Source organism: Puma concolor, chromosome D2, assembly GCF_028749965.1.
Source record: "Puma concolor isolate L17-30 chromosome D2, mPumCon1.1.hap2, whole genome shotgun sequence".
NCBI lineage: Eukaryota > Metazoa > Chordata > Mammalia > Carnivora > Felidae > Puma > Puma concolor.
Window position 1 is genome coordinate 47,006,360 of NC_141677.1, and position 25,034 is coordinate 47,031,393.

At 38.6% G+C, this 25,034-nt stretch overlaps 1 protein-coding gene across 13 annotated transcripts in view; it reads right to left on the reverse strand.

The window, feature by feature from the left end:
* Positions 1-25,034, reverse strand: part of PTPN20 (protein tyrosine phosphatase non-receptor type 20) — a 113,733-nt gene that overhangs the window by 68,610 nt on the left and 20,089 nt on the right. For 8 of the 13 annotated variants that reach the window (XR_015241687.1, XM_086680219.1, XM_086680217.1 and 5 more), the window contains exons 2-3: positions 19,791-19,944; positions 19,422-19,469 (exon numbers count right to left, since the gene is read on the reverse strand). Coding sequence is in view for 8 of the 13 variants with exons in the window: in XM_086680219.1 (XP_086536345.1) it covers positions 19,422-19,469; positions 19,791-19,824 (82 nt within the window). In the remaining 5 variants the exon portion in view is untranslated. Of the gene's footprint in view, positions 1-5,165; positions 5,221-19,421; positions 19,470-19,790; positions 19,945-25,034 lie in introns of those variants that run through there. The other 5 variants (XM_086680221.1, XM_086680224.1, XM_086680227.1 and 2 more) reach the window with 3 other exon arrangements.

The following is a 25,034-nucleotide window of genomic DNA, read 5'->3' on the forward strand; positions in this document are numbered from 1 at the left end:
GAATAGCCAAAGTAATGTTGAAAAAGGAAACCAGGGGCGCCTGGGTGGCGCAGTCGGTTAAGCGTCCGACTTCAGCCAGGTCACGATCTCGCGGTCCGTGAGTTCGAGCCCCGCGTCGGGCTCTGGGCTGATGGCTCGGAGCCTGGAGCCTGTTTCCGATTCTGTGTCTCCCTCTCTCTGCCCCTCCCCCGTTCATGCTCTGTCTCTCTCTGTCCCAAAAATAAATAAACGTTGAAAAAAAAAAAATTTAAAAAAAAAAAAAAAAAAGAAAAAGGAAACCAAAGCTGGAGGCATCACAATTCCAGACTTCAAACTGGATTACAAAGCTGTAATTATCAAGACAGTATGGTATTGGCACAAAAACAGACACATAAATCAACGGAACAGAATAGAGAACCCAGAAATGGACCCATATATATATGGCCAACTAATCTTTGACAAAGCAGGAAAGAGTATTCAGTGGAAAAAAGACAGTCTCTTTAGAAAATGGGAGAACTGGACAGCAACATGCAGAAGAATGAACCTGGACCACTTTCTTACACCATACACAAAAATAAACTCAAAATGGATCAAAGACCTAAACGTAAGACAGGAAGCCATCAAAATCCTACAGGATAATCCTTCAGCCACCTCTTTGACCAAGGCCACAGAAACTTCTTACTTAACATGTCTCTGGAGGCAAGGGAAACAAAAGCAAAAAATGAACTACTGGGACCTCATCCAAATTAAAAGCTTCTGCACAGAGAAGGAAACAATCAACATAACTAAAAGGCAACCGACAGAATGGGAGAAGACATTTCCAAATGACATATCAGATAAAGGGTTAGTATCCAAAATCTATAAAAAACTTACCAAACTCAAGACCCAAAAACCAAATAATCTAGTGAAGAAATGGGCAGAAGACATGAATAGACACTTTTTCTTTTTGTTGTCTGATTACTGAGGCTAGGACTTCCAACATTATGTTGAGCGACAGTGGTGAGACGCTTTTCCAGAAGACATGCAGATGGCTAACAGACACATGAAAAGATGCTCACCATCACTCATCATCAGGGAAATACAAATCAAAACCACAATGAGATTCTATACAAATTTTAGGATTGCTTGTTCTAGCTTCTAGAATAATGCTGGTGCAATTTTGATTGGGATTGCATTGAATGTATTGAATGCATTGAATGCATAGATTGCTTTGGAAACCAATTTGACAATAAATTATATATATAAAAAAAACACAATCACAATGAGATACCACTTCACACCTGTCAGAATGGCTAAAATTAACAATTCAGGAAAAAACAGATGTTGGAGAAGATGGGGAGAAAGGGGAACCCTTTGTTCTGTTGGTGGGAATGCAAACTGGTACAGCCACTATAGAAAACATTATGGAGGTTCCTCAAAAAATTAAAAAGAGAACTACCCTATGATCCAGCAACTGTAGTACTAGGAATTTATCCAGAGGATACAAAAATGCTGATTCAAAGGGGCACATGCACCCAATGTTGATAGCAGCACTGTCAACAATAGCCAAATTATGGAAAGAGCCCAAATGTCCATCAAATGATGAATGGATTAAGGTGTGGTATACACACACACATACATACAATGGAATACTATTCAGTGATAAATAAGGAATAAAATCTTGCCATTTGCAACAATGTGGATAGAACTGGAGGGTATTATGTTAAGTGAAATGAGTCAGAGCAAGACAGGTATCATACAATTTCACTCATATGTGGAATTTGAGAAACTCAACAGATGAACACAGGGGAAGGGAAGGAAAAATAAAACAGAGAAGGAGGCAAACCATAAAAAACTCTTACACACAGAGAACAAACTGAGGGTTGCTGGATGGGAGGGGTGAGGGGTGGGGGGTGGGCAGGGGCAATGTGTTAAATGGGTGATGGGCATTAAGGTGGGTACTTTTCAAGATGAGCACTGGGTGTCATATGTAAGAGATGAATCACTGGGTTCTACTCCGGAAGCCAAGACTACACTGTATGTTAACTAAAGGATATTTTTTAAAAAAAGATGTTATAATGATTAGATGAGGTATTATACCTGAAGCACTCAACAAAGTGCTTCACACAGGGTCAGCATTTAACATGTTGGTTATTACTGTTAATGTTTCAAGAATTCACTTTCTTCATTTACATTTTTTAAGATTTATTCCATTAAACCATGTGTTATTTTTCAATCTGTTGAAAAGAACTATCCAGAAGCTAGAAACAATGATACTACAGTAGCAACAAAAAGCCCAGTGCCCAGATCTTGGTTCCTAAATACTATTCTCCAATAAAAGGAAACAAATCTCTGTGGAGAAATGGCTGAAGTTAGGGCTAGGGTGTGGGTAAATACAAGATAAGCCTGCAGTATCTTGCAAAGCAATAAATTAATGAAATGCTAAAAAAAAAACAAAAAAAAAAAACCACAAAACACAAACATGGGATAAAGACAAGACACAGGAGTCAACCTGAAAGACATTCCAAGGGCCAAGGCTAGAACAATTTGAACAATAAGCTAAATGACAATTGGATTATAATAAAGTATAAAATAAATACAAATGATTCCAAACTCATAAACAAATGATCAAATAAATAAGTAGGGGAGAAGAGAGAAAATATTTTTATAGAATAATCCCAAAAACCATATATATACCTCCTCTTCCAACAGGTAGAGTTTAATTCTTGCTCCCTTCCCCACTCATGAGAGCAGTCTACACTTAGTGGCTCACTTCCAAAGAGTGAGAAAAGGGAAACACAATAAATTTGTAGTAGAGAAAGCACCTCTAGTAAATACCACCTTAACCATTATCAGTAATGTCATGTGGATGTCATGTGCCTCCTGACATCATGTGACAAGAAGGGAATTTCACTTCTGGGGTGTTCCTCTCCCAAACCTGTAATATTTTATGTCAACTACGTTTCTTAGAAAACTTCTTGGAGCAGCGCCAAATTCTAGTCCCAGGCTGTCTATCTCAGACCTTTATATGGGAAACAAATAACCTTACAGCTCTTAAAAGCCATCAGTGTTTCAGTTTTTCTACCATTCACAGCGGTACCTAATCCTGGCATTCAATGGGTCTAGTAGATTTGGGAGATTCACTTACTTTCCTGGTCCTCCCAAAAGTTGTTTCAAATCTTGCCTATTCTCCTAAGCCTGTAACATATCCATATCTTCCCCTCACTCCCAGCAGTGGACCAACCTGCACTTCACAGACAAAATAAATCCATCAGTTGGAATTCTCTTGCATCCTTGATGCATAACAGACCAATCCTCCACCTCTGCACATCTGACCTCTTCCTAGGGTGGTAGGTAACACAGGAGCCACGCGCCCTCCATTTAGGCATTGGATCCCTATTCCTACCCTGCAACCACACATACATCCTGCTCTTCATCAAAATTTTCACCTTGTTTAACATCCATTGTCGCTTTTTGCCTGATTCAGTCTTTTATAATGGGTACAAAATGATAATTTTACAACCCTAGCACTGCCCCCCACTTGCTTTTGTTGTGGTACAAAACATAAAACATAAAATTTACCATCATAACCATTCTTAAGTATACAGCTCAGAAGTGTTGACTACATGCATATCGTTGTGAAGAAGACCCCCAGAACATTTTTAGCTTGCAAATCTGAAACTTAGTACCCATTACACAACTCCACTTTTCCCACTCCCCCCAGGCCCTAGTAACCACTATTATCTTTCTGTTTCTATTGATTTGACCATCTACGATACCTCATACAAGTAGAATCATACAGTACTTGTCCTTTTGTGACTGGCTTATTTTACTTAGCATAATATCCTCAAGATTCATCCATGTTGTAGCATGTGACAGGATTTTCTTCCTTTTTAAGGTTGAATGATATTCTATTGTATGAATATACCACATATTGTTTATCCATTCACCCATTAATTCCCAGTCTTATCAGCTATAGCTGACAGGCAGCATTGTATATGTTTAAGGTGTACAGCGCAATGATCTGACTTATGTACACCCAGAAATGACTACCAAACCAGTTTAGTTAGCATTCAGCATCCCATACAGATCCTCTTAACTTTCACATACAACACACAACACTGTTAACCAGAGAGACATCAGGTTGTATATGACATCCCTAGCACTTTATCATCTTATACCTGTAAGTTTGTACCTTTTGATTATCTTCATCCAAATCTCCCCTCAACCCACCCCCTCCACTTCTGGTAACCACAAATCTGATCTCTTTTTCTAAGGTTTTGTGCACTTTTTCATTTGTTCAGATTCCACACATAAGTGAGACCACACAGTATTTGTCTTTCTCTCTCTGATTTTTTTCACTTAGCATAATGCCCTAAGGTTCCATCCATGTAATTGCAAATAGAGGGTTTTCCTTCTTTTTTATGGCTGAATAATATTCCTGTGTGTGTATAGTTCCATTTTTTACATGTGAATATTTCATTTTCCCAGTACGATTTATTGAAGAGACTGTCTTTTCCCCATTGAATATTCTTAGCTCCCATGTAAAACAGAAGTTGACCATATATGCATGAGTGTATTTCTGGGTTCTCAGTTCTGTTCCATTGGTCTATGTATCTGTTTTTATGTCAGTACCATACTGTTTTGATCACTATAGCTTTATAATATAGCTTGAAATACAAAGTGTTATGGTCTTTTGTGGTGCCATATAAATTTTAGGATTGTTTTTCTACTTCTGTACAGAATTCCATTGGAGTATCAATAGGGATTGCACTGAATCCATAAACGACTTTGGGTAGTGTGCACATTTTTAACAGTTTTAATTCTTCCAGTCCATGAACAGGGTATAACTTTCCGTTCATTTGTGCCTTCTTCCTTTTCTTTCATCAATGTAACGACACAAATTTTAAACACAGACACAGTAAGAAACAGAAAGTCCAAATAAAGAAGTTGAATTTCGGTCAAAAATCTTGGAAAAGACATGCAAACAACCTCTAGGGCTCTATGACTTCACTTATACCAAATATTTCAGGAATAAATAATACCAATTCTACACAAAGAATTTCAGAAAATAAAAGAAGATAGAATACTTCCCAAAAACGCTTTATGACACCAGACATCCCCTGCTATCAAAAACAGACAAGAATATTAAAAGAGAACACCACTACCTCTCATGAACATATTTAAAAAAAAATGTCTTTAATTACCTTGTGCTGGTTCAATTAAATATCCATATTCAAACATTCCAGAAGGATCACAGATCTAAATTCGAGAAGTTAAACAATAAGCCTTTAGAAGAAAATATAAGAAAATATCTTCATGACCTTCAGAAAGTGATTATTTCTAAAACAAACACCAGTCATAAAGAAAAACATTGAAAAATTGGACTTCCTTAAAATTAAAAATTTCTCTTCATCAAATGATATTATTAAGAAAGTAAAAAGGCAAGAGTGCCAGGGTGGCTCAGTCAGAAGAGCATACAACTCAATCTTGGGGTCATGAGTTGGAGCCCCACATGAAGTGTAGAGACAACTTAAAAAAAAAAAAACCTTAAAAAAAAGTAAAAAGACAAACCACAGAATGGGAAAAGATATTTGCAATACATATATCCTATAATAAACTCACTTAAATGACACATAAAGAACTTCTGCAAATGGGGGCACATGAGTGGCTCAGTCGGTTAAGCATCCAACGCTTGATGTTGGCTCAGGTCATGATCTCATGGTTTGTGAGTTCAAGTCCTGCAACAGGCTCTGTGTTGCTTGGGATTCTCTCTTTCAGTAAGTTATAAATAATAATTAAATAACTAAAATTGCAGGTTTATATGTTCATATCAGAAGTAAAGTTATTAATTTAATAATATTTTGTTAAGAGCCCCCTGATAGAAAGGCTGTGGTTTTGATGCCCTGTAGAACACTAATCAGTTTTATTTCTAATTCAGCAAAGTTATTTCGAAATGCCTTCCCTAATAGACAACACATACCCTGTTCCTCAAAATGCTCTTTCAACCAGCACTACTCCCTGATTATTTAATGAGTTGAATAAATTACTTGAGACAGCTTTTTTCCATATTTGGAAGGGTTTTCCTCTAATACAAGGTAGCTAAATGAAGTGACACTTGAATGCTGAGTGATTTTTCAAGCATATATGATTTTAACCTTTAGAAAAAAGGGATTGTCTCCTTGTCTACAATGCTTTTGAGAATTTTGTCAAGTCTGAGGCTTTCAAAATTTGATTTGAATAAGTGAAAAACCTTCAAGTTTACTAGACCTTGCACTTTTTAAATAACCTACCTTCTTTAAAGGAATGCAGGGCTCTGTTAAGAATTTTTTAAAACTAAAAAACCCGCTAGATTTACTGACCCACTTTTTGTGCCTATAACAGACAGCTTCCTCTCTGCTAATTTATATACATAATGGCATTTATTGTTACAATAGCATCTCATCGTCTAGTTAGATTTTATATTTAATAGTCTAGCAGTCTCTCAAGAGATTCCCTTATATGATTCTATTCAAACTTATATAGGCTCATATCAGACAATCACGATTTCATCACTGAATACCACAGATCATTCACAAGTTCAGCCAGAGTCTCCCTTTGTAATCTCGGATTCCATGCCTTGCCCTCTGGAGCACCACAGAACATGCCCTTTCACAATAGCTCTTGGCACACTTGTACACTGGTGTAACATCTACTGTTAGGTTCTCTTCTCCAGGATTCACATCCCTACTTCCTTATTCCACTCCCTTCAATTCCTCTCTTATTCTACACTGAAAATAAATGTGATAAAACTTACTTCATGTCTGAGAAGTCCTTTACTGTAGCTTCCAGTGAGATAATTTGATAAGCTAATAATATGATGCTTTTCTTTTTTTTTAAGTTTATTTATTTATTTATTGAGAGAGAGAGAGAGAGAGAGAGAGAAAGAGACAAAGGCAGCAAGAGAGGGAAAGAGAGAATCCTAAGCTCCGTGCTGGCAGCATGGAGCCCAACTCAGGGTTTGATCCCATGAACCAAACCATGAGATTATGACCTGAGCTGAAATCAAAAGTTGGACGCTTAACTGCCTGAACCACCCAGGTGCCCCAGTATGATGCTATTCTGACTCTAATGCACAACCTGGGACCTGTTTTATTCACCCTCACTGAAAGCTTTTGGGATTTTCCCCTGTGAGTGGAAATTTTACAGTAATGTTCCTTGATGTGGTGTCTTTTTTTTCCTTTTGTTTCACTAGTACTTGAACTCACTCTCAAACCTAGAAACTTATGTCCTTCAGTCTGTGAACTTTTTAGTAAGTAGCTCCTCAGTTGCTTTTTTTTTTCCTGAATTCCTATTAGTTACATGCAGACTATCTTGAATTCATCTTCTAATCTTATCTTTGCTCTATTTTTTATCTCTTTATCCTATTTTCTGAAAGATATATCTAACTTTATATTCAATTCTGATATTTCTGTTAGCAGTTGCTAAATTTCTAACAGCTCTTTTTATTGATTGATTGGTCCTTGTTTTGACAATCCTGTTCACGTTTCTTGGTGCAGTATTGTCTCAGTTCTCTAAGCATATTAATTACAGTATTTACTTGTTTTCTACCTGCATTGTCTCTGAATTCATTCTTTTTTTAATTTTTTTTTAACATTTTTTTTTTGAGAGAGAGACAGACAGACAGACAAAGCATGAACAGGGGAGGGGCAGAGAGAGAGGGAGACACAGAATCCAAAGCAGGCTCTAGGCTCTGAACTGTCAGCACAGAGCCCAACACAGGGCTCGAACCCATGAACTGTGAAATCATAACCTGAGCCGAAGTCAGACACTTAACCAACTGAGCCACCCAGGCGCTCCTGTCTGAACTCATTCTTTTCCCATTTGTTTATTTTACTCAAAGGTTTTCCTTAGATATCTATCTGGTGACCTTTGGCCATTCATTCATGCATAACACTAAGATATTAAGAAGGGGTGTGTGTGTGTGTGTGTGTGTCTTTGACTAGTAGTAAGTAGTCCTTGTTATATGAAAATTCAAAGACAGAGGGAGACACACATACATTGTCCTTTAATTGAGAACTTCCCAAAGTCTGTAGATGTTTCCTCAGAAAAGCCAATTTCCCCAGAGATAAATCCTCTGATTTCCTGCCGATGGTGTATAAACCTGGCTACCAGCATTGTTAAGAGCTGAGTGGAAGAAAATGGACGGTTGATGGGAAGGAGGGAGGGAGAGGCTTAACCTTGTGCTAAGCACAAACTTTCTACTACCGTTCCATTTTCAGTCTAACAGCCCTCTCCCCTCCCAGTCCAGCCAACCTCCAAACCAAACAACTCCTCCACCTCCACCTCTACAGAGCAAGCCTCCTGTCCTTAGCCAAGGTAAGAAAAGAACAACTGTCTTGTGTCTAGAAAATTCTAATATTACAGGCTTTCAATCATTTTCCTGTTTCACTCAGTACCTTCAATTCCTGAATACTTCTTAGTTCTAATGCAAAAATCTAGCTATTTCTTATTGGCAGCTTCTCCTACCTCATCCCTTTCTGGCAGTGGGTTTCTTCTCCTCTTCTCTGCTAAAGTCATCACCCATCTGCTTTCCATCTTCCAAAATGGTTAGACTCTTTCACCTTCCAGTGTCTCCTCTCCTGTCAAGATGCTGTATGGGTTTACATCTTTCCACTCCCTCACTACCTCTTTAGTAGGATTTCTAGAGGGAGCATACACTAAAGCCTGTACTTAGTCTGCCGTGTTTTAGTGCAAGGATTGTTCAGGTTCTTGTCTCCTAAATACATTTTAAACAGTTTACCTTGGTCATGTTCAGAGCTGAATTTTTAACATAACAAACAAAAAACTTTAATTTTATTCTTACTATATTTTACCTTGTTTAGTTCCTTTTCCAAATCCGCTGAGATTACTATAGCACTTTCCCCATATGACTATTACAAGATAAACATTTATATTACAATCTACCTGCATACAAATGTCCACAATATATTGTAATCTTCTTGGGAGAGACCATGCTTTCTCTACTTCCCTTCCCTTCCATGTCTGGCCAGGCCAAAACATGCACTAGAAAAATGTTTGTGGAATGATGAATTTTGTTACCAACTGTCATTGTGTGGTCCATCTTATCACATGTTTCTCTAGCAATAAGAGTACTTTTACCAGGTCTGGACAAATGCAAGGTGTTGGGCAACATGGAAAGCTTTTCTGTTAGGGTGTGGACTTCTATCATGGGTTCTAGATTAGTAGATTAAAATGGTATTTTCCCAAAACCAGGAAAATCCCTTGGCCAGAAGAAGAGTGCAAATAAAAATCAAAGAAGGAAAGGAACAGGTCAAAACTGGAGAAGAGGCGCTAGGCATCTGTGCAAGGAATGAAATATGAAATGGAAAGTCATATAAGGCACAAGGCCATAAATTAAAGAGGTCCATGAAAAATGAACACACATAAGAGACCCATTTTTATGTGTGCTCATGTGTTGTTTATGGGCAGACATGAAAGTTTAAAAGCACCAGGCTGGAGAGAACACCCTCTTGTCCCACCCTACTCATTCCTAGATTCCCTAGCCTTGGGATAAGACAAGGTGTCCCTTTTTTGCTCAGTCTGAGATCCTGTCCCTAAAAAGTCTAAGCCTCAAGCTCCTATGAATTACTCTGATGTCCAACCTTTTTCCTCGGCTCAGGCACTGGAGCAGGCCTTGAATAAGGCTATTTGTAGAGCATGTCCTGAAAGTCTGGGTGCATGGCATTATACACTGGCATATCGGAATGGTCAGGAAGTTAAAAACCAGGGAGAATGTGAATGAATTAATTAATGGTAGTAGAAAGATGGCAACCTTTATTACTTCAGTGATTTAGGAAAAATCCAGAATGTGGTTTCTTGAAGGGTCAGGTGGTAGAGATTTCACAGGAGTTGGGTAAGCCTGTGGGATTTTTCCAATGGCGAGCAAGGCTCGCCGAGGCCTAGTAGCAGCCGAGGCCTAGTAGCCTAGTAGCTAGGCTAGCAGCAGCCCCTGGTGTGGTATCCTATAAATCTTTCTTGTGGATGGAGACCCCTTGACCAATGGCCAGAGTCAGGATGATTCTAGAGAGAGGAGAAGGAAGAGGGAAGGACATAATTATTAGGAGAGATGTGTGGACTGATCTCATGACCTGCTGTACGTTAATTCAGCATTTATTTAGGAGCTATGCAGCCTGTCATTATACTCATATGAGGCACAGTACCAAACGTACTTCCCAGTGACTCCTCTAAATACCCCATCTGGCTTATTGATAAGGGGACATGAACTTAGAGAACCTTAAAAAGTACAAGGTACAAATGTTGCCCTTTCTCAGACACATGGGTGGGAAGGTGATAAAGAAGTATCTCAAGAAAAAGTGGGGTTGACTATAAAAACTAAAAGTGAACTAGCGCAAAGAACCTACTGGTCTAGTGTGGCCTGGACATTTACCATAATGAAAATGATGCTCTCTTCCAGGATCCTCAGGAACTAACAGAGAGTAGCATAAACTCTGGGCTAGGTAGCTAGCTCAGGGCCTACACAGTTCTGAATAATTCAGAATACTGGACCTGATGCATCAAAATCACCAGAAATTTCAGGTCATTGTGGTTAAGTTTTAAGGCGCCTAAAACATGAAGAAGGCTGATGATCTTCACATAGACTTTGCCAATGGGACATATCAATGGCTAGTAAACTAGTTAAACTAGTAAATGATCTCCTGTGTGTTCTACCACTTTTGGAATCCTAAAAGGATGACTCCTGACTTCAGCAAACATTGCTAAGTTCAAGCACCTATTTCACTTTGCAAAGGGATTCCAGGGAAGCTTCAGGGCCATGAAATTCTCCAAATAAATAATTTCCTGGGGTTTGGAGGTTTGGGTCATCCTAATCTTAGGGTAGCCAGGAAGGAGAACAATTACACTATCAGGATGAAGAAAGCTTTGTCTTGATCCAGGGCTGCTCTAGATTACTCTAGATGGAGATTGGTTTAATCCCTCTTGTTCTTAGTGAAGCTCAGTTCTTAAAGATCATTTCATTCACTTAATGTGTCATAAGCTACCTGTTTAGTTCATCGAAATTTGGCATAAATCAAAACTGCTAATCTGTCATTTCTTTAAGGACAATATATTGCAGAAACCACAGATCAGGGGTACCTCTTGTGTTCTTTGATTTCTCCCACCACTAAGAGCAGCTCTGAAATCATGTTCAACTCAACATTTATTAAACATTATATATTTACAATATACAAAGCACTGAGCGTGCTTAAGCAAAGAGGAAAAAGACTCAACCTTTATCCTCAAGAAGTCTGTACTTCAATAAGGAAGTATAAAAGTAACTATAACATGAGACAATAAAACAAGCACTCAAATAAGAATATCAATAAAGGCTTAAGGGAGCCCAGAAAAGAGAATATAAATTCAGCTGGAATTCCATAAACACTATAAATGCTTTTAAAGGTGATTTGGGGACTATGTATGTGACTACAGATTTTAATTCATTTAAAGTAATTCAGTTCTTAGGGTGGACGAGTTAAGTTGACAGAGAAGTAGGGGGACCCTGGGCTTTCCACATCCATCAAACACAGCTGTGTTGAGGTCAGATCATGCGGAACACTTAGGAAATCGATCTGTGGCCTGGCAGAAGGATCTCCACAGTTGGAGGGAGACAGCATGGCAGGTGCAAGGCTTATTTTAACAAACAAATCAAAGCACACCTAGTTAAAGGTCCAAACACCACATGACAAGCAAGAAGGAGCTCTGATTGACCAGTGGGAAAGGGCAGCCAAAATGCAACAGCAGAATACACACAGCACATACCAGAAACACTTCCTGAAGCGTCAGGCTCTGGACAGTGTGAGACGCCTTTTAAATATAGCAGTACTCTCAGGTGCAAGAAATATAACAAGCTTTCAAAACACACACAAGACAGAAACATAGCCAAAATGACAAGATGGAAGAATTCCCCCCCAAAAGAAAGGTCAAGAAGAAATCACATCCAGAGACTTGCTCAAAACAGATATAATAAGTAAGGGGGCCCTGGGTGGCTCAGTTGGCTAAGCATCCGACTTCAGCTCAGGTCATGATCTCACGGTTTGTGGGTTTGAGCCCTGAATCAGGCTCTGTGCAGACAGCTCAGAGCCTGGAGCCTGCTCTGGATTCTGTGTCTCCCTCTCTCTCTCTCTGCCCCTCCCCTGCTCATTCTCATGCTCATTCTCTCTCTCTCTCTCTCTCTCTCTCTCTCTCTCTCTCTCTGAAAAATACATAAACATTAAAAAAGGTTTTTTTTTTCAAAAAAAAAAAAACAGATATGGGGTACCTGGGTGGCTCAGTCAGTTAAGCTTCCAATTTCTGCTCAGATCATGATCTCACGGTTCATGAGTTCGAGCCCCATGTCAGGCTCTGTGCTGACAGCTTGGACCCTGGAGCCTGATTCAGATTCTGTATCTCCCTCTCTCTCTGCCCCTCCCCCACTCTCTCTCTCACTCACTCTCTCTGTCTCAAAAATAAATAAACATTAAGAAAATTTAAAAAAGATAGAAGCAAAATATCTGAAGATGAATTCAGAACAGTCATATAACTACCAGCTGGGCTTGAAAAAAGCATAGAAGACAACAGAGAAACCCTTGCTTCAGAGATCAAAGACATAAAAACTAGTCAGGCTCAAATAAAAAATGCAATAACAGATGCAAAATTGACTGGATACAGTCAAAATGAGGATTAAAGAAGCAGAGGAGAGAATAGGTGATATAGAAGATAAAATTATGGAAAACAATGAGGCTGAAAAGAAGAGGGAAAAAAAACTATTAGATCACAAGAGGAGACTTAGGGAATTTAGTGATTCCATAAAATGGAACAACATCTGTATCATAGGATTCCCAGAAGAAGAGTGGGGAAAAGGAGCATAAGGTTTATTGGAACAAATTTTAGCTGAAAGGAAATCTGGGGAAGGAAACAAGTATTCAAGTCCAAGAGGCACAGAGAGCTCCTTTCAAAATCAACAGAAACAGGTCAACACCATGACATATCATAGTGAAACTTGCAAAATACAAATATAAAGAGAATTCTGAAAGCATCTAGGGGCAAAAGGTCCTTAACCTACAAGAGTAGGCACACAAAGTAAGCAGGAGACCTGTCCAGTGAAATTTGGCAGGCCAGAAAGGAGTGGCAGGATATATTCAACGTGTTGAATGGGAAAATTATGCAGCCAAGAATTCTTTATCCAGAAAGGCTGTCATTCAGAATAGGAGAAGAGATTGAGTTTCCCAACAAACAAAAACTAAAGGAGTTCATGAACACTAATCCAGCCATGCAAGAAATTTTAAGGCAGACCCTTTCGGTGGAGAAAAAAAAAGACTAAAGCAACAAAGACTAGAAAGGACCAGAGAACATCCCTAGAAACATCATCTCTACAGGTAACAAATGGCACTAAATTTATCTTTCAATAATCATTCTGAATGTAAACAGACTAAATGCTTCAATCAAAAGACACAGGGTATCAGAATGGATTAAAAAAAAAAAAAAAACAAGATTCATCTATATGCTGCCTACAGGAGACTCCCTGTAGACCTAAAGACACCTGCAGATGGAAAGTGAGGAGATGGACAACCATTTATCATGCTAATGGATGTCAAAAGAAAGCCAGAGGAGCCACACTTGTATCAAACAAACTAGATTTTAAAACAAAGACTGTAACAAGAAATGAAGAAGGGCATTATATCATTATTAAGGAATCCATTCATCAAGAAGAGCTAACAATTGTAAATATTTATGCCCCTGACTTGGAGGTACCCAAATATATAAATCAATTAATAACAAACATAAAGAAACTCATTGATAATAATACAATAATAGTAGGGGACTTTAACACCCCACTTACAACAATGGGCAGACCATGTAAGCCGAAAATCAACAAGGAAGTAATGGCTTTGAATGACACACTGGACCAGAGAGACTTAATAGATATATATATTCAGAACATTTCATCCTAAAGTAGCAGAATACATATTCTTGTCATGTACATGGAACATTCTCCAGAACAGATCACATACGTGGTCACAAATCAGTCGTCAACATCAATCATACCATGCATATTTTCATATCACAACACTATGAAAGTTGAAGCCAACCACAAGAAAAAATTTGGAAAGCCCTCAAATACATGAGAGTTAAAGAAGATCCTACTAATGAATGAATGGGTTAACCAAGAAATTAAAGAAAAAAAATTCATGGAAGCAAATGAAAATGAAAACACAGCAGTCCAAACCCTTTGGGATGGAGCAAAGGCAGTCCTAAAAAGAAAGGATACTACAATTTGGACTTCTCTCAAGAAGCAAGAAAGATCCCAAACACACTACCTACCTTACACCTAAAGAAGCTCGGGAAAAAACAGCAAATAAAGCTGAAAGCCAGCAGAAGAAGAGAAATAATAAAGATTAGAGCAGAAATAGATAATGTAGAAACAAAAAAAGCAGTAGAACAGATCAACAAAACTAAGAGCTGGGTCTCTGAAAGAATAAACAAAATTGATAAACCCCTAACCAGACTCATCAAAAAGAAAACAGAAAGGACCCAAATAGATAAAAATCACATTTTTTATCACAGCTGACACCACAGAAATACAAACAATAATAAGGGAATACTACTAAAATTATATTCCAACAAACTGGACAATCTGGACGAAATGGACAAATTCCTAGAAACTCACACACTACCAAAACTAAAAAAGGAAAAAATAGAAAATTTGAACAGATCAATAACCAGCAAAGAACTTGAATCAGTAATTAAAAATCTCCCAACAAGGGGCACCTGGGTGGTTGAGTTGGTTAAATGTCCGACTCTTGGTTTCGGCTCAGTTCATGATTTTACGGTTCATGGGTTCAGGCCCCATGCTGGGCTCTGTGCTGACAGCGTGGAGCCTACTTAGGATTCTTTCAGGATTCTCTCTCTCCCTCTCTCTCTGCCCTACTCACACTCTCTTTCTCAAAATAAATAAACTTAAATCTCCCAGCAAACAAGAGTCCTGGACCAGATGGTTTCCCAGAAGAATTCTACCAGACATTTAAAGAAGAGTTAATACCTATTCTTCTCAAACTGTCCCAAAAGAATAGAAATGGAACAAAAGCTTCCAAACTCCTCCTACGAAGCCAGCATTACTTTGATTCCAAAACCAGACAAAGACCCCACTAAAAAGAAGAATTAAAGGCTAGTATCCCTGATGAACCTGGATGCAAAAATTCTCAACATGATACTAGCAAATTGATTTCAATAGTACATTAAAAGAATTATTTGCCGTGGTCAAGTGGGGTTTATTCCTGGGCTGCAGGGTTGGTTCAATATTTGTAAATCAATCAATGTGATACACTACATTAACAAAAGAAAGGATGAGAACCATATGATCCTGTCAATTGACGCAGAAAAAGCATCTGACAAAATACAGCATCCATTCTTGATAAAAACCCTCAACAAAGTAGGGATAGATGGAACATGCCTCAACATCATAAAGGCCGTATATAAAAGACCCACAACTAATACCAATACTGGAAGTCTTGGCTTCAGTAGTCAGACAACAAAAAGAAATAAAGGGCATACAAATTGGCAAGGAAGAAGTCAAACTTTCAGTATTTGCAGATAACATGATACTCTATGTAGAAAACTCAAAAGAATCCACAGAAAAATTGCTAGAACTGATACATGAATTCAGCAAAGTCGTAGGATATAAAATCAACATGCAGAAATCTGTTGCATTTCTATACACCAATAACAAAGCAGCAGAAAAAGAAATCAAGGAATCAGTCCCATTTACAACTGCACCAAAAACAATAAGATACTTACGAATAAACCTAACTAACAAGGTAAAAGATCTGTACTCTGAAAACAATAGAACATTTATGAAAGAATTGAAGAGGACATACAGAAACGGAAAAGCATTCCATGCTCACGGATTAGAAGAACAAACATTGTTAAAATGTCTCTACTACCCAAAGCAATCTACATATTTAATGAAATCCCTATCAAAATACCACCAGCATTCTTCATAAGAGCTAGATAAAATAATTCTAAAATTAGTATGGAACCACAAAAGACCCCTAATAGCCAAGGCAATCCTGAAAAAGAAAAGCAAAGCTGGAGGCCTCATGATTTCACACTTCAAGCTGTATTACAAGCTGTAGTCATCAAAAACAGACACATAGATCAATGGAACAGAATAGGAAACCCAAAAATGGACCCACAACTATATGGCCAACTAATCTTCAACAAAGCAGGAAAGAATACCCAATGGAAGACTGTCTCTTCAACAAATGGTGTTGGGAAAACTGGGCAGCAACATGCAGAAAAATGAAAAACAGACCACTTATTTACACCATATACAAAAATAAATTCAAATTGGATGGAAGACCTAACCATGAGACAGGAAACCATCAAAATCTGAGAGGAGAACACAGGCAGCAACTTCTTTGACTTTGCCATAGCAACTTTCTACTAGACATGTCTCTAGAGGCAAGAGGGAAAAAGCAAAAACGAAATACTGTGACTTCATCAAGATAAAAAGCTTCTGCACAGTGAAGGAAACAGTCAATAAAACTAAAAGGCAGCCTCTGGAATGGGAGAAGATATTTGCAAACAACATATCTAATAAAGGGTTAATATCCAATCTATAAAGAACTTACCAAACTCAAAACCCAAAAAACAAACAACCCAGTTAAGAAATGAAGACATGAACAGACACTCTTCCAAAAAAGACATCCAGATGGCTAACAGACACATGAAACGATGTTCAACATCAACATTGTTGATGTTCAACATCGTTATTAGGGAAACACAAATCAAAACTGCAATGAGATACCACCTCACACCCGTCAGAATGGCTAAAATTGACAACCCAAGAAACAACAGGTATCGGCAAGGATGCGGAGAAAGGGGAACCCTCTTGCACTGCTGGTAGGAATGCAAACCGGTGCAGCCACTCTGGCAAAGAGTATGGAGTTTCTTAAAAAGACTAAAAATAGAACTACCCTACAATCCAGCAATTGCACTATTAGGTATTTACCCAAAGGATACAAAATACATATTCAAAGGGGTAGGTGCATCCCAACGTTTACAGCAGCATTATCAACAACAGCCAAACTATGGAGAGGGCCCAAGTGTCCATCGACTGATGAACGGATAAAGAAGATGTGGTATATACAAACAATGGAATATTACCCAGCCATCAGAAAGAATGAAATCTTGCCATTTGCAAGGACATGGATGGAGCTAGAATATATTATGCTAAGCAAAATAAGTCAATTAGAGAAAGTCATTATATGATTTCACTCATATGGGGAATTTAAGAAACAAATTAGATGAATATACATATGGGAAGAGGGAGGGGAGAGAAGAGAGGAAAACAAACCACCACAAGAGACTCTTAATGATAGAAAATAAACTGAGAGTTGACGGAGGGAGGTGAGTGGGAGATGGGCTAGATGGGTGATGGGTATTAAGGAGGCCACTTGTTGTGAGGAGCACTAGGTGTTCTATGTAAGTGACGAATCACTGAATTCTACTTTGAAACCAATATTGCACTGTATATTAACTAACTAAAATGTAAATAAAGAAATAAATTTTAAAAAATAAAGTAACTTGGTTCTTGCTCTCTTTTACTGTGGACTTTATTTTTTTAATTTTTTTAAGTTTATTCATTTACTTTGAGAGAGAGATAGAAAAAGAGAGACAGCAGGAGAGGCAGAGAGAGAGAGGCAGAGAGAGAACCCCAAGCAGGCTCCGCACAGGGCTCAAATTCAGAAACCATGAGATCATGACCTGAGCCAAAACCAATAGTCAGATGCTCAACTGACTGAGTCACCCAGGCGCCACTTACTGTGGACTTTCAATCCATCTACATGTTTAACTTTTAAATTTTGCAAGCACACTCTTTCCTCGAGAAAAGAATATTGCATTCACTAGGTGGCAATAAAGAACAAAGCTGTAAGTTACCATATATATTTAGAATCTAAAGAGTTCTGCCAATAAAATATGACAATTGCTACTTTCATTGTAATTTCTTTCAGGAAAACCCACCCAGTTTGGTCATGTGCATAGTAATTACAAAGGTCTTGAGTAAATGGGTGCCTCAGCTATCTTTTTGTGTGCTGTTTTTGTCCTTTTCAAAAAACCTAAAATAAAGGAATGGAGTGTTTAGAACATAAAATAGGAAAGAAACTGATTCAAAATTGTATTTTAAAAGACCTCAGTAAAATGTATATGTTGATCATATTCTTATGTTTTTTTTTTATTTTTTTTAAACATTTATTCACCTTTGAGAGACAGAGAGTAATTGGGGGGGAGGGGAGACAGAAAGAGAGGGAGACACAGAATCAGAAGCAGGCTCCAGGCTCCAAGCTGTCAGCAGAGGCCAACGCGGGGCTTGAACCCAAGAATCGTGAGACCATGACCTGAACGAAGTCAGACACTCAATTGACGGAGCCACCCAGGCGCCCCAAATTTGATCATATTCTTTAGTAGAAGGTCAGAAGATAATTGATAGAACGGTTGGTGAGTGCATAGCTATCTCAAAAAGGAAAATGCAGAACACACATTAAAAAAAAAAAATCAAGTTACACAAAATGAAATAGATAATCCTGAACAGTAATCATAGAAATGGAAGAGAAAAGGAAACTCAAGATATCATTTCAAAAATTACCTTTCTTCTTGCTGTGATAACACCAAATATGGTGAGGTTACAGTAGAATTGGTATAATCCTGGTAAAATGATTAACTTTTTCTGGAAAATAATTTGGCAATAGATAGTAAAAGCAGTACAAAATTCTTGGGGTGCCTGGGTGGCTCAGTCAGTTGAGCATCTGACTTGATTTTGGCTCATGTCATGATCTCACAGCTTGGGATTCTCTCTCACCCTTGCTCTCTGCCCCTCCCCAACTTGTGCTGTCTCTCTCAAAATAAATAAATAAACTTAAAAAAAAAAAAAAAGGCAATACAAAATTTCAGACCTGTTAGCTCAAGGAGCCCAATCCTGGGAATTTATCCTAAAGGAGGAATTCAACCAAAGAATAAACCTGTAAATGTTAACATGTTGTCAATAGGAATGTCTATGATGGACAGAAGGAAACTGGAAACAACATATATGCTTGGATAAGTAATACCACAATGAGAAAAAAAGCTGTCTCCACGTCTTTCAGAATGTAGACAGGACCAGAAGGACTTCTGGAGTCAGAGGTGAAACAGCAGAGAAGCAGCCCAGCAAGGACAGCCCTATGTAGAGCTCTGGCTCAGACCTCTAGGCCAGGGAGTAACACTGATGACAAGGAGAGCAGTCTAGGAGAGGGACCAGCAGCTGAGCCCAACATGGAAAGAATGAGGAGAGGTATAAAAGAAATGTTGAAAAATGATGGCAAGCTGCTAATGTTTGAGACAAGACAATGACAATATGGATCACCTGGGACACAGTGGCATCTCATCTAAACACCGTGTTAGTTATTACATACCAAAAGCCTTCCTTGTGTTTCTGTGCTTGTTTGTACTTTCCAAATTCTCTGCAATAAATACATATTACATTTATTATTATATATAATCATATATTACATGTTATATAGGTAACATATTATTTACATAATTGGAAAAATGTTCTATGGAAAGAGTATAATAAAACACTAGAATCTATTCCTTGCTACTCAAAGTGTGACAGCTTGTTAGACATACAGAATCTTGGACTCCTGCACAGACCCAGTGAGTCAGAATCTGCAGGTTAACAACAAATTCACAGGTGGTTCCCACATGTATTTATAGTCTGAGAAGCACTGCTCTGGTTCCTTCTGCTCCACATCCCCCAAAGTGTGTGAGGCATGAGAACCTACCAGACTCTGCTGTGGCCTTCCTAGGTGCAGACATGTTGTCCCCACGCCCGGATTAGATGGGTAAAAGGCTTCTGCAGGTACTGAGCCTTGTGCCTTGAGAGTCAGGCAGAAGTTCTGATTAGTATCCTGGGGCCAGCACACAATTGTTGTTCACCTGGTCAAACACACAATGCAAAGAAATTTCTATTAGATTATTACTGATATTTACCCAGTCATTGTCACTCGATGACTTAATTCTTTGAATGCCACACTTATGCTAAAGTAGGTGTTGGGGATTCAATATTGAATGGATAAGAACTGACTACAGAGCCCGTCTTCAAATAGTTCATGTTCAATCTATAAAAAATCCTCAGATAGAATAAGCATGTTTTCTTTTCTCATCTTTGTCTGTAAATAATAGGCCTGTAAAATCATGGCACATTACTCCTTCTGGTTAAAACCTAGAGTACTTTTTGTTTGGCAACTTCTCCATTAACTACCTGCAAATGATATGGGATTGCTGTAATCTGAATCTAAAAGTTAATGTTTTGAAACATATTTTATTTTTTTTAATTTATTTAAATGTTTACTTCTGAGAGAGAGAAACAGAGACAGAGCATGAGCAGAGGGAGGGGCAGAGAGAAAGGGAGACACAGAATCCTAAGCAGGCTCCAGGCTCTGAGCATCAGCACAGAGCCTGACATGAGGCTTGAACCCACAAACCATGAGATCATGACCTGAGCCGAAGTCAGACGCTTAACCGACTGAGCCATCCAGGTGCCCCTGAAACATACAAATTTTAGAATTTTGAGATATAGGATGTTAAAAAAGATTATTTAAAACATGGATATAAGGCAAAAAGGTAGGTGGCATGTCCTTTTAATGTTGACGTTGATATTTAACAGGCCCTTCCAAGGATTATCAATTATGTAGAGAATTGTTAACTACGACTCATTGTTTAAATCCTAGACTTAATAAAATTACATGTTAACCTATAGATTTTTCTTCTAGTAGGAAAGAGAACATCAGAGATTATCATCTATTGCCCTGTCAGACCTTAAACCAGGCTTTCTAAATCTAACCTAGAGTTCTTACTCTAACATTCATTCCAATTGCCTATAAAAATCTGGATCATCAAACCTTCTCTGAACTACTTTCACCAACTTCCTGGTTTCTTCATTAATCAATAAATTGAATACAATCTCTATCATGGTTTCACTTCATATTTTAATGCGTCACACTTTTAATTTTATTTTTAAATGCTACTTTGACGAAAGGAAAAAAAATCTCTTCTTTTTAAAAGGACAGCGGTGGCCTCATGACTGGTACTGTGGTAATGGACTTCAGTGGTGAGCCTTCCTTGGAAGCAGACCTGAGAAGTTAAAGACCTCACTGGTAACTAAGAACCACTGAGAATAATGCCCAAGTTTCTGCCTTCCAAATACATGACTGAAAATATTTAAAATGATACAATCTTAACTAAAGACAAAAAAATGAATATTTTTTAGAAATTTTGCCAGACAATTTTAAGATGCTCTTTGGTAACGGGAGATACTCTTAATTAAATATCAGGGTTTAAATATGCTATATACTGGGGGCGCCTGGGTGGCTCAGTTGGTTAAGCGTCCGACTTCAGCTCAGGTCATGATCTCATGGTTTGTGGGTTCAAGCCTCATGTCAGGCTCTGTGCTGACAGCTCAGAGCCTGGAGCCTGCTTCTGATTCTGTGTCTCCCTCTCTCTCTGTCCCTCCCCTGCTCACACTCTGTCTCTCTCTGTCTCTCAAAACTAAATAAATGTAAATAAATAAATTAAATAATTTAAATATGCTATAAGCTGCATTCCACCAAATCAAACATATAAATGGTCCTGCACTCCAACAGCTCATCATCTTTATGTGAATACACACCCCCCACACACACACAAGATCTCTCTAGCACACAGGTAAGTAGACTGAAATTCATATTAATCCATACCAACAGTCACCAGTATCAAATCTTTCATATAAGCCAGTACTTCTCTCAGAGCAAACAACTCTGATCAGAAACACATACCCATTTCTAGCATTTATTAGTGCGATGAGTTTGAGACAGCCTATAGAAATATAAAAATCAAACTGGATGAATTTCCCTTCTCTTACACTTGATCTAGTATATCGCAGGACAAATAGATAAAAGAATATCTTAATTAAGCTGATTAACATTTAATTCAGTTTGTGAGTTGCAGCCACTATAGTAAATCAGCAACAGCATAAGATTATAAAATTCAACAAGTGTGTATTAAAGCCTAGAGGGTCTATAAAGTCTACAAAAGTAAATTACATAATAAAAAACAGAATCTTGGGGCGCCTGGGTGGCGCAGTCGGTTAAGCGTCCGACTTCAGCCAGGTCACGATCTCGCGGTTCATGAGTTCGAGCCCCGCGTCAGGCTCTGGGCTGATGGCTTGGAGCCTGGAGCCTGTTTCCGATTCTGTGTCTCCCTCTCTCTCTGCCCCTCCCCCGTTCATGCTCTGTCTCTCTCTGTCCCAAAAATAAATTTAAAAAACGTTGAAAAAAAAATTAAAAAAAAAAAACAAAACAGAATCTTCACTTATTATAATGCCAAAGAAAACTTCTAAGGGAATATAGTGAAAGCTGCTACCATATTACCCACCTCCTCCAATGCTTGACTAAGTAAGCCCCCATCAGGGCTTCCCCCCCATAATTTCTGTTTTTTATAATACTTTCTGGACTCATCTCCCCAAGTTGAACCATAAACACCTTGAAGGCAGGAATTTTAACTTGTTGTATCTTCAGTGACTAACACATTCTACACACTCAAGAAATGTTTGATGGGTTCACTAATTATTTAATTCCATGAAAAATGTGTATGCATCTGCATAGCATGCCAAGAACTCTGGGAAGTCCCAGAGGTCAGATCCCTAAATGAAAAGTTTCTCTCCCAACTCCTGAAGAAGTTTTCTACACTATAGAAAATCAAGGAATTAACCCTGAGAAGGGGAAAACATTAAAAAATTATTACTTGCTTTGGGATACAGCACTGAGGACAGACAAATAAAGTTCCAATATGGCACAAAGTGGTCCCATGTGACCACAAGAGGAAGAAAACACGTGTTTGATTTCCCAAGAAACAAATGCAGGACATTTTTCTTTGAGAGGTAGAGTGACACAGAAGAACCAATGAATACTGTACATATTCTCCAATGCTTAGTTAAGGTGCGATTGTCAGTCTGTCTCACATGCTCTCAAAACTAAAGCAGATGCCAGCAAAGGCCATTCCTGCATATCAGACTTTATGTTGGAAGCAAAATGCCAAAATATAGTTTGAAATGACATGCTCAGCACCTTGTCCTGACAATTCTAACCTCTAGGGCTGAGTACTTCCAATTCTTTTGAAAATTCTTCTCTCAGACCTGTGTTGGCCTAGAAAGAAGAGAATGAAAGAAATCCAAATGCCCAGTACTGAGTAACTACTGCCCTACCTGAAGTCCACCTCAGGTATAAAAGCTCTTTCCTGTGAACTCTGTATTTCCGGTGACTAAATTCTCAGGGCAAGCCTCTTGGACTAGTATTATGTAGCATGTTTTACGCCACTTAAGAATTGCTTTTAGTTTTGTTGTGTTTTAAAGGAATAGTGTTACTGCTTTTTCCAATTATAAAGATAACCAGTATTCATGTAGAAAGTGAAGTTCCCATCAGGAAATTTCACTTTTGATCAGTGGCTTCCTAGTCACTCTGAAGTGTGTGTGTGTGAGGGTTGGGGGGTACAAAGCAGGGAGGGATGGGGTGCTGAAGTGCACGAGAGCCGCTGGCAGTTCTGGCTGGCACAATCAGGCAAGAAAAAGAAATAAAGGTATTCGAATTGGGAAGGACAAAATAAAACTGTCTTTATTCACATGATTAAGATTTGTGTACATAATTATACCTCAATAAGGCTGATTTTTAAAAAGCCATAAAAAAAGGGGCGCCTGGGTGGCTCAGTCGGTTAAGCGGCCGGCTTCGGCTCGGGTTATGATCTCACGGTCCGTGAGTTTGAGCCCCGCGTCGGTCTCTGTGCTGACAGCTCAGAGCCTGGAGCCTGTTTCAGATTCTGTGTCTCCCTCTCTCTGACCCTCCCCTGTTCATGCTCTGTCTCTCCCTGTCTCAAAAATAAATAAAACGTTAAAAAAAAAGCCATAAAAAGATAATCTACTTCAGTAAGAGTAAAATAAAACACAGAAGATGATTGTGCTAAAATGACTTTAAAAATCAAGTTATTGGGGCGCCTGGGTGGCGCAGTCGGTTAAGCGTCCGGCTTCAGCCAGGTCACGATCTTGCGGTCCGTGAGTTCGAGCCCCGCGTCAGGCTCTGGGCTGATGATGGCTCAGAGCCTGGAGCCTGTTTCAGATTCTGTGTCTCCCTCTCTCTCTGCCCCTCCCCCGTTCATGCTCTGTCTCCCTCTGTCCCAAAAATAAATAAAGGTTGAAAAAAAAAATTAAAAAAAAAAAAAAAAAAAAATCAAGTTATTAATGGAAGTTTAAACATTAAAGAGCTGTTATCCACCATCATGGAAATGAGAGAACTGTTACCCCTTCGCGGGTCCTTACCATCTTGTTTGTATTATAAAGCACTGGAAGTCTGTGTCAACAATGCTCAGTCACTTGCAACCCAGGGACTGACATAGTTACCATGAGCCACACTCTGAGCAAATACTTTTTCAATTATTAGAATGGCATTAGTAAAAATAACTACTTACTAACAACATTTGAAAATGACTTCATTACCTAGATGCTTCTGCTATTTAGGTGCCAAGATAAACAATCTTCTACTGCTTGTTTCATTCACGACATAACTTGCTTTGGCATCTTCCCTAGAACCTCCTGAACATCATATCCATCTGTCTGTTGTTCTTCTTTTTTTATCTTCCCTCTTACCTTCCTCTCGCTCTTTAGGAAATAAAGTTTGCCAGTAACTACACGAGAGTGCCTGCCTGTTTTAAAATATGTAGCTCCTGTACCTTTAATCAATAGACTTTGGCTTGTATATCCCAAGGAACTATTTATTTATAGGGTACAGCTGAGCCTTTCCATAACTAAGATTATGTCAGTCACAAACATATACACATGACATATGTGTGCAGACAAGAGTTGACATAGCAGGCCTTAGGCTGCCACACTTAGAAAAACCTACTTGCAAGGGTGGCCCTTGGCTGTCATCTGGGAACTTTCCTGGCAAAGTCATTTCCAGGAATTGCCCTAAATGAGAAGTCATTTCCCTAAATGAGAAGAG